This window comes from Podarcis vaucheri (assembly GCF_965113315.1).
Source record: "Podarcis vaucheri genome assembly, chromosome: 1".
Lineage (NCBI taxonomy): Eukaryota > Metazoa > Chordata > Lepidosauria > Squamata > Lacertidae > Podarcis > Podarcis vaucheri.
This window is the reverse complement of record NC_138759.1, coordinates 48297116-48310550: the sequence shown is the minus strand read 5'-3', so window position 1 is coordinate 48310550 and position 13435 is coordinate 48297116. Positions and strand designations below refer to the sequence as shown.

Sequence of the window (13435 nt, the reverse complement as noted above, 5' to 3'; positions counted from 1 at the left end):
TGCTAAAAGCAAACTAGAAAATATTTTTGCCAGTTAACAAGGGAATTCTTTGTCAAGATGTGAGATGAAATTATTGCTCTGTGCACTTCTGTTGCCTGGTTGGCTGGAGACAAAAACCTTGCAAGAAGTTGGGTATGGAAAGTATAATCTTGAGGGCCCTAGAAAAGAAGTTTTGGCTCCTAAGCTTTCCTCTTTGCCAAACTTGCTTTAAATTCTCTCTGCTTCTGCTTCTGCTTCTGCTTCTCTTTACTTGTGCCTTGAAAGGATACCAAGGATTATTCCTGTACCCCTGGTCATTTTGCTGCTGTTGCCATGCTAAGCTTGACTTAGCGTGTAATTTGAACCCAGGCTTGTGTTTTAGTTTTCCCAGCCCAAACCACAAGCTATAAACAAAGAACAAACCTCGGTTACAGTTCACAGTTAGTCTGGAGAGAGATAAACCATGAGCCCAGCTTAGCACAGCGCAGCAGCAAAACAAACCGGCAGCAGTGAAGTGGCCATGAACTCCCTGAGAGCTTGTGCTAAGCACTGGTTTCGTTTGCAGTCACACGCAAGTCAGGCTGTTTTGTATTTCCATGCACATAACTTTTTGGGGGGCCAGCACTTCCTCAAAGTCATCAGCACTGCCTGATCTCCAGCAGGTCTCCCCTCCGTGTAAACTATGTATGTTCATGCACACAAAAGCTTATACCAAGAACAAACTTAGTTGGTCTCTAAGGTGCTACTGGACAATTTTTTATATATATTTTGACTTCGTCAGACCAACACAGCTACCTACCTGAACCTGTGTCCTTAATGGTTATGCATCCTTACTGGAATCTCATCTATTGGTGCCACTGGTTTATAGAAATCAGTTTGTGACTTAATGAGAGCTCTGCCCAGTGCTGTAATTAATTCTTTCAGTGACTTTGCATAGATGTCTATACTTTAATCTAAACAGAGCAAAGGTAATCCTCATATTTCAGTGTTCCTTTTTTTCCTAGCCTCACTGTCTGGAATTAGACTGTTTACAACTTGCTTTCCTAATGCCACATTCATGTGCTTCATCTTTTCCATAAATTGTGAATCCTGTTCCAACATACCTGGCTTTTTTGTTATGTAGAGGTCAGCTACTTTGATGTATGCCTTTCCTTGAACATGCTACTTCTTTTGATGGTTTTCTGCCTAAAGTTCATGTAGAAGAATAGAGGGTGCTTTCCTGTTCAAGGGACAGAAGGACTTTACAGAGACTTACAATTTTGCAGTGTGATTCTGAACAAAGCAGTGCACAAGCAGATTAAATGGGAAGGCTAGAGAGGATCTCTGTTAACAACCGCTACATCCTTTTCTCTAGCAGATGTAGTGATCTCTCATACTTTTGCTTTGGTACAGAATCTAAGTGGAAACGGTAAGCCGCTGTTATCTAGAACTTTGAGAAGTTTTCTAGGACAAAGGCTATAGAAGATAGTACTGATCCTTGAAGAGAGTTACTAAAACCAACATTTGTGCTAGTAGATATGAGGCCTGAGTGTACTGATAATAAATATATCAGAAGCTGCAAGATTGTCACTGCTTCTCTACAAAGCTTTTAACTGGGCTATGCATTTGCTTTGTCAAATTGATGTGTTAAGTATCTGCCTGGAAAATATGCCAATACTTATAATTAAAAGGACTGTTTGAACTTGTAATTCCTTTCTTAATATTCCTTAGCCACCTTGGATTCATTATGATTTGTATCAAACAGCTTGATCAGTAATGCATATAGGGTTCTATGCAGGTACAATGGGGATGTTTAGAAATAATGGCTCCATAATACAGAGGGGCAAGAATATGTTGCTTGTATATTGCTCCGCTTTGGCACTAAGGAGTCATGTACAGAATTCCACAATTCTTTGTTGTTTTCCATCTAAGGAATGTATCTTGTATGCAAGATACAACAAGATCATGCAGAATTAAAACTAGTCTGGTTCATTCCATCCTTGAGGGGGAAAACACCAACAGAATGACCTAAAGGTATATTAAAAATCCTATTTTGCAGCTTCCTATACAGCATATTTTATGCCAGGTGTGGGAAATCTATGATCTTCCAGATGTTGTTGAACTATAATCCTTGTCATCTCTTATCACTTGCCATACCGGCTGGGGCTGGTGAGATTGGCATCCAACATCATCTGAGAGACTTAGAAATACCCCATTCCTGCTTTGTGTAGTACATCATGTTCCTATGTTGTCTCTGTCATTTTTTATTTTTTTTAAATTACATCTTGAAGTGAAATTCCTTATACACATAATTTGGCTATTTGTCCTCCTTTAGTTGGAGCTTTTGTAAAAACACATTAGTGTTTCAGTCCTGTCATGGTTTTTAAAAACCCTGTTGCTTTCTCTTAAAACTGAGTAATTGGAAGTTTCTGCTACCTGTGGGAGAAAGATACAAATTTTTTTGCTTGAATTTAAGAATTCATTATAACTGAAGAGAAAACTGGGTTTTTTATATAGTTACAGAAAACCAGGGTTTAGTTATTATATTATAGCATTAGCTAAAACAAATATTGCAGGGGATCACGAATTTTCTGGGCCTATAGATGCACATGCAATTTTAAGAGATGGCCACGGGCACACTCAGGAATCTTCCTTTCTGGATGCTCCCAGGAGACAGACAGAGACACACTCTGCCTTTTCCTGGGGTCTGGGTAAAATAGAGCTCCATTAGAACTAAAACGTATCCACTTGAATTTGCATGATTTTACATGGGGCCCCCCCAAAGTTATTAAAAGAACTTACACTGGTAGACACTCAGTAAATATTCTAGATGACAGCACCACTGCAACAAGGATTTAAGGCACAGATCTTCATGAATATTTTACATTAGATGACAACAAATGCACCAACAAATCATAGAAGACATCTGTTATGACCTATGATTTGATGGTGGTTTTGAAGAGATCCCTTGGGCGGGAGGGAATCAATGTTTTTGCTTCACAGTTGATCTCGAAAGCGCCAAATCCATGATTTTTGCAGGTCAGTCAATGGAGACACATGTGATCTATGATTTTATTTTGCGGGAAGGGGGCATGTAAGGACCAAGCAATTGTTTTGTAAAACAGTGCATACACTTCCTCCTCTGAAAATTATGTGGAAAGCTTGCTCTTGTGTGGAAGTAGGTGGGAGAGTGAACATGCACAACCTAACTTGGAGAAGCTTCAATACTATTCTGACAGTGACACTGTATTCCTTTGGATGACTGGTAGATTTTCCATTTTTTGTCCAAGCAGTGGCACAGCTAGCTACTATAGCAGCAGGCCTTTACATGAATTGTATCTTGATCTAACAGTAAATCTGTGCTTCACTTTTATATAGGCAGTGCTTGAAAAGTTCTGTGCTTAATGAATTGATCAGATAAAGTCCCATGTCAAAGCTGATGAGCTACATGAGAGGATTCTGCTCTCCAGCACTGAGTGGTGACTGAACTCATTAATAGGATTGCAGCAGAACTTGATGGTGTCTTCAGACATAATGTTAAACCGTGATTTAGCACCAGTTGAACTAGGCCTGTTTTTGCACTCTTCCCCACCCCCTGTCCTAGACTCTGATTTGCCACAGGCTTTTATCCAGAAAAATGGGCTTCCTTTAAAAGAGTGATGTATGGTTAAATGGGATTGGGTGTGTTCCTGCTTGCATAATGCTTTGATATTCATTTGCCGTTTTTAATCTAATGTTATGGTTAAATGTCAGTTTATAGAACAGTAGATAACAAACTTTGTAAACTGCCTGCTTATTTGATTTTTTGCAAACAACTTAGAGGTTTTATTTATGAATGTTTAACATTGTCAATAATACGAAGTTAAAAACAGGCATTTAAAAAATATCAAATATGTAATTAAAATCAACAGTAAACTAAAATCAAAACACGTCAATATCTACAGATCTGGATAGGCTTGCCTAAACAAACATGTTTTTAGCAGGCTTTGAAAAGAGTACAGTGAAGTTGCCTGCTTGATGTCACTAGACAGAGATTTCAGTGCCACTGCACTAAAATATCTGTTTCTTACAAGTGTGGAATGAATATTAAGTGGCACCTGTAGCAGTGTCAGTTCTACAGACTGAAGTGATTGAGTGGGCATATATGGGGTAAGGCAATCTTGCAAGTAAGCTGGTCCTGAGCTGCTAACAGCTTTATATGCTAAAAGTAACACCTTGAACTTGGCCCAGTAGCAAATCTGTAACCTATGCAAGTCTCTGAGCAGAGGTGTTATATGCTGGCAGGGTCACTCTCATGTTACCAACCGTGCTGCTGTATTCTGAATTTCTGGATCAATCACAAGGGAAATCCCACACAGAATACATTGCAGCAATCCAGACTTGAAGTCACTAATGGCTGAACTATTGTGGTCAAGCTCTACCAGGTTCAGGAACATCCATACCTATTGTACCAATGGTAAAAGGCTCTTCTAGCTGCAGAGGCTGCCTGGGCCTCCAGTGACTGGATTGAGAAGCAACCCTAGACTATATACTTGTTCCTTTCAGTGGAGTGCAACTCCATCCAGAGAAGGCAATTGACTGATTCCTTGGACATGGGAACCACTCAATCACAGTGCCTTTGTCTTGCCAGGATTCAAGCTCAGTTTATTTTCTGTCATCCATCCCACCATTGGAAGGAGGCTGGATTGATCTCCCTGCAAAACAAATTCAGGAGGATTTAACAGAAGGGAATCTCTGACCCTTGGAGCTTATGTGTCATGCTTGAGCATATTGGAACCAGGATGGATTGAGTTAAATCATCTAAAGAAAAGACACAATTCAGATCGTTGATCAAAAATTATCCATTTTATAATTTATACATTTCCAGAACAAGTATGTTTGCAATTGGTTGCTAAAACAATTCAAGCATATTGTTTTGGAACTAAATGGAGTGAGTGTTTGTGCTCCATGCTGTAAAATCTTGCTAATGCAGCACACATGCTTTTTGCACTACAGAATTTTATTTTCTTGGAGGCAAAGGGACAACTGTAAAATTGATTTTTCTTTTGACTTTCTGTATATGCTCAAAAGGACTTAAGGCCAAGGTCCAAAGAATAATTAAATTTAGTTCCTAAATCCAAGGTGGATTTAAGGTTGTTTTTTCCCACCTTCCTTCAGAGTCGTTAACTTTCTAATACAGAAAAGCATATTGTGCGTTTTAGAAGTTCATGGGTTCAATTTAATATATAAGTATAGATTGTTTTTGCATTTAAAATAAAGCTATATTTTAAAAGGCAGACATAAAACAGCATTGGTGGGTTTTGTTTTGTTTTTAAATGGCAATTCCACACTTAAACTCTATGTGAGCAAACTCTACAATCAGAACAATTGTTCCTTCTGCTGCCAGGAAGTTAATTTGTGGGGGAAAGCATGAGATGCTCTGTACATAACTGGACTGGGCTCCAATTTGACTTGGTCTGTCTTGATGCAGCAGCACAAGCCAGTGAGGAGGTGGTCACAGTTCGTCGTGAGCGCAGCACATTTAGGCGTCAGGCAGTACGGCGCCGTCACAATGCAGGGAGTAACCCTACCCCTCCTTCATTGCTCATCGGCTCACCCCTAAGGTATGGTATCCGTGTTCCACTGTATCTAACATGCATGCAGCTGATCACTGCTTCCCACTCCCAATGGTGTTGCAGAATTGCTTTGTTTTGCCTTCCCTTCCTCTCCCAACCAACCAATATCTTCGAGCTGTTACGGCATGCATTTGTGATCTTTTTGGATTGCGCATGTGTACACTGCACTGTTCATGTCTCTCTCCCCCAACCCATTATCGTCAAAATGAGTAGGCCAGTGAATGACTTTGAGGTCAGCTAAAATGCTAACAAACTGACATTAAAAACTAGCTCTTTCATTTAAGTTTGTCAAATCTTTCAATGTTTCATTAAGTTGCATTAAATGATCCATCTGTCTGCCTACTTCTGAATCTGAAAGCTTTCGAGAGCTGTGAGGTAGGTGAGTTCAAATTTTATGCAACTCCCCCCCAAAAAACTGGCTAAGTCTTTCCTATACTTATTAGCATAACTTCTGAGGACATTACGAATAGGATGATCCAAATCTAATTATTCAATCATTTACATGTGATACGTGCTCTCAAGCCATTCACAGTTTTAAATCCTTGATTCAGGTTGATTGATCACAAGGATTTCTGCTTCAAATCCAAGCAGAATAACTTACTTAATCAAGACTCAAATACCAAAGGATAAATATCTCAAATTCCTCTTAAAAGATTAAAAACGATAATTAAAATTTATATCTGTTTTAAAAGTCTGCAATTAAACACCTGATTCTAAAGAACTGCTGTAAATTTTGATGCTCATAAAGAAAACTTAAGAATGCCGTGTGCTGCTGGATGCCAAAGGAAGGATGTTTTAGGAAAAAATAAATGTGCTGGTACAGGACTGGAAAGATACTTTAAATTCTTTGGATCAGATTTTTAAGCAGAATGAAAGTATAACAAATGTTATGGAATGAAATTGCAGAGTAAAGTGCAGAGCAAACATATAAACATATATACATACCATAACAGTCGGGTTTGTTTGTTTTTTACAGCAGTCTGCATCACCATCCGTAAAGCTTTCAGACCTCTGGCTTTATGACTAGACCACACCCATAGATTTACAAACCTATTTTGTCTCAGGTTGTCTTTAAACAATTTAGAGGACTGAAACAAAGCAAAGTTTTATGTTCACTAAACCAAATGCTGGCACAAGGCCCTTGTTTTGTGGTATGATTATTTTGTAAAGCTAGAATTCAAGGAAGTCGAACCCACTTAGAGGTTTTCTCAATGAGAGGAACTAAACTGGGTAACTCCAGGAAGGCATTTGATATTCCACAGCCATCATGCTTGTTGCTGCTGGATTCTTAATTTTTGAACCTTTATGAGTACTTTCCTCAGTTACACAATACCTATTTCACATTTATTTGTTTTCATGAGGCAAGACTCAAAATGTCTTACTTAACATTTCCTGATAAATAATAGACAGTGTCATCAGGATAGTGCTGGTTCTTTAAATGGAACTAGCAGAGAGACTTGTAAAATTTGTGTAGGCCAATATGGGACGCAGGTGGCGCTGTGGGTAAAAGCCTCAGCGCCTAGGGCTTGCCGATCGAAAGGTCGGCGGTTCGAATCCCTGCGGCGGGGTGCGCTCCCGTCGTTCGGTCCCAGCGCCTGCCAACCTAGCAGTTCAAAAGCACCTCCGGGTGCAAGTAGATAAATAGGGACCGCTTACCAGCGGGAAGGTAAACGGCGTTTCCGTGTGCGGCTCTGGTTCGCCAGAGCAGCGATGTCACGCTGGCCACGTGACCCGGAAGTGTCTTCGGACAGCGCTGGCCCACGGCCTCTTGAGTGAGATGGGCGCACAACCCTAGAGTCTGGCAAGACTGGCCCGTACGGGCAGGGGTACCTTTACCTTTACCTTTAGGCCAATAATTTATCCATGATCTGTTGGAATGACCATAGAAACCAATCAGCTTGACACTATGGGCCCGTCCATGCAGCCAGTGGGTGGGTGGGAGCTGGGTAGACTTGCCCCGTGCCTCGGAGGGCTAAGCTGGTTGGGGACCCCCATGTGGGACTGGCTGCTTTTTTGTTTGAGTTTATAAATTCTAACAAGACTCACGCCTTGGGCCCAAGACGTCTACTGCACAGGCCTGACTATGCGTGGTATTCTGTTAAATTTTTACTCTGAGTGGACCTGTTGAAATTAATAGACCTAAGTTAGTCATGTTGAATAATTTCAGTGGGTCTACACTGAGTAATACTTAGGTGTAAAGTAGGGTGGTATTCAACTATCATAATTTAGTGAGCATTTGAGAAGCACACAAAAATGAACTCTGTATTGGCAATATTAAAAAAAAACACTCTCCTTACACCTTCACCTCCTTAAACCCTGGTAAAATCATTACTGAAAATCATAATTTTTTTTATTATTGATTCCTAAAATGTGTAGAATTAGGCATACTGCCCATCTTCTATATTGCATTTGTGCTTAATGGAAAAAAGAGAATTCTCAAGATGGTTGTTTGCTCTTCTAGCAACAGAGTCTTAACATGAGACATCTTGAGGTGTATTCATACTAGAGTTGTAATTACCACTAAGAACATGTATTGTGTTGCATCTACCTGTGTGGGAATACATTTGTGAGAAGTAGCTTTATGCAACTTTAAATCTGCCACTGTAGGATTTTTCTAGTATGACTAAAATTGCCAAAATTCATTAAGAGCTACTTTACACGGGTTCATAATTGTTAGGGAAGCCATTTGTGTAGATTATGCTCCAGATTATGCTTTCAGTGTCAGCTTTTATAAGGAAAGAAGAGTTCCTTAGGCAAACAGTGTGAGTTACTTGATGTGCCTTCTGTAATGTTCACACATGGTTATATAGAGAAGTAAACATGAATTTGCATCTACTACTACTATTGTTGTTGTTTTACTAACAAGCTAGGAACTTCAACAGAGTGAATCCCATTTGTTGAAGTTCTATCTTGTTGAAGTTCTACATTATCCATTGTCTCTCAAGACAGAAGGATCCAACAACAGCAATCTTGGTAGTTCTTTTTCGGCTTTCTTGAAGAGTATACCTTCTCTCTCTGCGTGGCAGGTGGTTAATGTGTAGTCCTTCAGGTGTTGTTGGACCACAGCTCCCATCAACCCCGGCCTGCATGGCTAAGGGCCAAGGATGATGGAATTACAGCTCAGCAACTTCTGCGCAGGCCACGGGTTAGTCACCTGTCTTAAAAGGTGCACTTTGGGAAACAGTGAGGCAAATCCATATTTGAATAATATGAGGTTGTAATACAGAAGTAGGAACGTGGAGTCCTCTTCGCTCCCACTGCATTTAAGAAAGAAAAAAGCACATTGAGTTTGTCTCATTGAAATAATGTTAATGGGAACATAACCTCAGACAGAAGAAATATGTGATACAAGTTTTCTGATTATAGAGATAACTATTTTCCCGACCTTTTGCTAACCATTCTTGCAAGTTATTGTCCTCTCTTGCACTTTCATTATGCCTCCTTCTAATACCCTTTTCACAAATCAGGATGTTCCTAAGTAACAAACTCAATGCTTTCTCATTTGAAACCAAAGTTGCCACCACTTCCAGCTAGTGAACCCATGCTTATCTTTTACCCTGTCAGAGAAGTGAAATAGTATATTTTAGGAGTGACAAAAAAAATCTCAGGGCACCTAATCACTCTGCTGCCTACAATTTAGATACCAGACCCTAATAAATGTTTGGGAGTTTTCCAGTTCTGTGTAGAATTAATTCCTAAACATTTTGTAGTCTTTAGAAATGTGGAATAAATTCTTACCAGGTTAAGACAATAAAAATATTGTAATAATCCTTTCTGCTTCTTTCAAGTGTCAGAGTTGCTTCAGCCAATTGTAGTGTGTTGTAGAATTAATCTCATTTTTTTCAATGGTGAAGTAGTTGTGGTTGTTTAGTTTTTGTTTTCCCCCCAGAAAATCTAAAAAAATGCATTTACTTACTTACTTACTTACTTACTTACTTACTTACTTACTGCCCTTCCTCCTGAAGGAGGCCACTTTGCACTTTCTTTTTTGGCGAAGAATTACTTCATATTCCAACGTAAAACTAAACAAACAAAATATTACCAGCACTCGCAATCTGAAACGTATTCATGAATCTACTGAAGTTCATCAATTGACCTGTTTCTAAGAAGGACAGTTACTGAGGTTGGCTGCCTGACTTTCCAAGGCTAGACCTATTTTCTCACAACATTTACATGTACCTCTAGTGACCTGGATGCAATCACTTCCTCCTGGCTACTGGAGACTGGGTGTTGATTGCCCAGGATACTAGACACAGGCACTGAGCAACCACATTGGCAGAAGCTGCCAGGGCTGATGGGAATTCAAAACCACCTGAAGAACATCAGGTTAGGGAAAGCTGTCCTTAGAGGTACTGTATATGCTTAAATGAGGTCTTATTCCCAATAATTTCAGAGAGAGTTACATCTAGGTAAGGCTGTTGTTTAATAGGAGCCTTTGAGAGGCTTCCTAAGCCCAGCAAATTCCCTATCTAAACTAATCAGTAGATGCAAATGGGAAAATAGAAATATAACTGCTGCTAAATTACCAACCAGTAATGTTTTCTGGGTCATTCAGACTAACATTGTTCTTACTGGCCTGAATGTGGCATGGCAGCATTTGTCTGTGCAACTGCCTTGAAAAACTGAAGTGAATGCAATGTGCCTGCAAGTGTTTGTTGATAGTATTTTATATTTATTGTGATTCCTCAGGCCTTACTGAAAAGTTCTCTGCTATTCACTTACAACGGTAATAGTTCTTTAGCTTCAGCTTGTAGGTGAGTTAAAAGAATAATCTTTATAGTGTTTTTTTGCAACAGTAGGAGTTAGCAAAGATTATGGGGGAATAGCACGTTATTATTATTTCGCTTTCTGTGGGTTCTTGTTGTGAAGTCGTAATCAAAAACCACACCTTTAGCAGCAGAAAAATCTAATCTGACTTGTGTCCTTCTCTCTTAGAGAATTAAATTTAAGTGCTATTTTAAGGAGGTATTTAATCAATAGTCTCCCATGGCATTTGCTTAGAATACATTTCTGGTATTAACATAACATTAAAAAAAATTGAAATCTTTAATTTTAATGTCCCCCAAAATTACCCAGCGGGGTAGGTTATTGCTGTTTTCATTTTTTATTGCCAGTAGTCCATGATAAAAATGGGATTTAAATTAGAAGTAAAATCTATTTGATGGGCTTCAAATTTCTGCAATACAGAGATGATCAGTTTAACAGGAATCCTCAGTCGCACAATTTGTTCAAATTCTCAAAGCATAAACTTTTCAGTCACCTCCGATATGTCAACATATGAACATTGAAATGAAATTTATTGAAATATTGCATACAGCATAGTTGTGTACAAATGGCTACTTTTTAAACCTGTTTATAATTTGGCAAAACAACTGCATTACAAAACCGAGGCCCATTTATTATTATTATCATCATCATTTTATCTTTCAAGAGTTTGACTTTGAACTTGCATGAAAGAGTGAACTTTGCAGTTTGTTAGCATAAGAAGAGCAAATGTTACTTTTAAAAAGAAATATACCACGACTTGATACCTCTGGCACAGTTCTGCACACTCAAGTACTGTTTAGGATAAGACCCTGTGGGGCTTTGAAAGTTCTCGGGACGACATGAGGGGTTATTGAGAGTGGTGACATGGCTGAAATTTATTTATGTATTTTACTTACTAAGTAGCCTAACTCCCTGGACACGTAACATGCTCTTGGTGCACACTGACTCATTCACTGTGGTTATACTACTTGTTTAACCTTTTTTAAGCATAAAAAAGTGTTAACTTGGTTTCTAGCTGCTCTTTCTGTGTTCTTCCCTGTAATGTCTCCCACCATCCGTGTTCTTTCGTAGCCTTCAAGATGTTCAGCAAGGACTGCAGTCCACAACCCAAGTCAAAGTCCAGTCCCGCCCCCATTCCCAGGCAGCAGTGCTCAGTGCTAGTGCCTCCTTGCTGGTGAGAAATGGGAGTGTCCACTTAGAAGCATCACATGACAATGCATCTGCTGTCGGCGGCAGCAGTTTGCAGGATGAACTTGGTATGCAGGCCTTCTATAACCTTGGTGCAATCAAAGTGTTTATGCAGCAGATTTGTGGCTTATAATGCACTGTGACTTGGCTTTGTTGATTTCTGAATTTTCAGGGCGTGTGATAGCAAATTGTTCTGGTCCCCCTTTTTTTTTCTTTTTCTTTGGAACACTTTGCAGATTAAATTTACTCCAGGACCTGAATCGCTCTTCTGAATTAGAACTTGAATGCTGCCTTGAGTACTATGTACTTTAGTCACATCACAGTACCTTAGGATTCTGTTCCTAAACTTTATGCAGTGCTTTTGAAGGCTTTAATTGGGCGTGAAGCTGTATGTGTCCTACACATGCAAGAATATATTATTACGTATTCAATGTTAATTTCCAGAATGCAGGTGATATATTTCAAAATCTGTCGCGTTCAGACCTACAGCTGTAAGTTGTAGTTGTTCTTAACAGCATGGGCATGTTAAACTATTTTTCAAGAAATAACCACAAAATTTCAGCTTTGTAGTAGAAAATGTTCCATTTGGGAAACAATAAAGATTGAGAACTCATGAGTTTCATGTCACCCTTATGTTTAAATAACTGAAGCATTGAAATGGTGAAAATTTGACCAGTATTTTTAATGAACTGATTATGAGTTAAGAATGCATATTTGCAATTTGTCATAGGAGTGACAAATGTTGCAAAGAAATGTTTCATGTTGGACTGTTCTACATTTGCACCAGAGCACAAAATGTGACATTTGATCACTGCTAAATTGTCGGATCTTTTATACAGAACCTTATTAATATTTTAAGAAGTAGAAAAACATTTAGTGCTTGACAGCTTTCCCTTTTTAATTTATGTGAGGGATGAGGGAATTGCACAAGCCCATCATAAATATAAAAGCACTCCTGGATTTCATTCAAGTGTTAACACTTTCAATCTTAAAAATATCATGAAAATAATATTTTATTCTGGGCTTATATTGATATCTCTGATCTGAAATCAAAGGACTCGCATCAAGTAATCAGGATGAGCCTTCACCCCCTATTCCATTCACAGTATGCACATAAAATTAATAGTGTTTTCTTTAAAAATAATTATTTTCTTTTTGAGAAGTTTTAGTATTCATTTACGTAGGTGAATTCCAGATGTCTCATTTTTCTAGTCTGTTAACTCTTTATTCTGTGGCAAAATAAAGCACTGGAATTTGGTGTTGTCTTTTTGTGATTAATTGAGAATCGTAGTGAAACAGGAATATTTTATTTGAGAGGGACTGCCTTGGGACACTGAGGGACAGTGGGTAGGAAGAAGAGCCTTTCCACTAAAACGACAACTTATAGACTGCAGCAATCTTAAGATAATATTAAATAGCTTACACTATGCTATACTCCTAACCCCGCAAGTCTTAGTCACATTTTTCTAGGAGCAAGTCCCATTAAATTTACTTCTGAATAGAAATTGCATTCATTTGTTTTGTGGAGGCAATTCAGATCAGTTTTTCAGTCCAATAAGTTTGACTCCTTACTTTTTTTTTCTTTGATAGAGATTCTGCCTGTGGATTCAGCTCTCCTTTTTAAAATTTATTTCTTGTGTTGTCTGAGTAGGTATGTTGAATCTATGTGCTAAGTTTCTTCATTCTCCCATGTGAATGCCACCACCAAAAAGCAACAAGCACTTACATTTTGTATTAGCATCAGAGAACTTCCAGATGCAGAGTTTTTCAGCAGATAGCAAACAATACAGGAAGTCATGCTGATTGTAATTAGTCCAATAAAAGAACAGGAGGGTTCAGAGAGCACAGTCTGAAAAGTTCTGGTTCAGTGCAGACTTCCCCTACTAGGAGTCTCTTCCATGAGATAC

At 38.8% G+C, this 13435-nt stretch overlaps 1 protein-coding gene across 3 annotated transcripts in view; it reads left to right on the top strand.

Annotated features, from left to right (window-relative positions):
• Nucleotides 1-13435, top strand: part of PCNX1 (pecanex 1) — an 80148-nt gene that overhangs the window by 28610 nt on the left and 38103 nt on the right. Inside the window, exons 7-8 of one of the 3 annotated variants that reach the window (XM_082223175.1) lie at nt 5432-5561; nt 11412-11596. The exons of 1 other annotated variant lie outside the window; for it this stretch is intronic. In XM_082223175.1, the coding sequence (XP_082079301.1) occupies nt 5432-5561; nt 11412-11596 (315 nt within the window). Of the gene's footprint in view, nt 1-5428; nt 5562-11411; nt 11597-13435 lie in introns of all 3 variants that reach the window. One more of the 3 variants, XM_082223174.1, reaches the window with a different exon arrangement.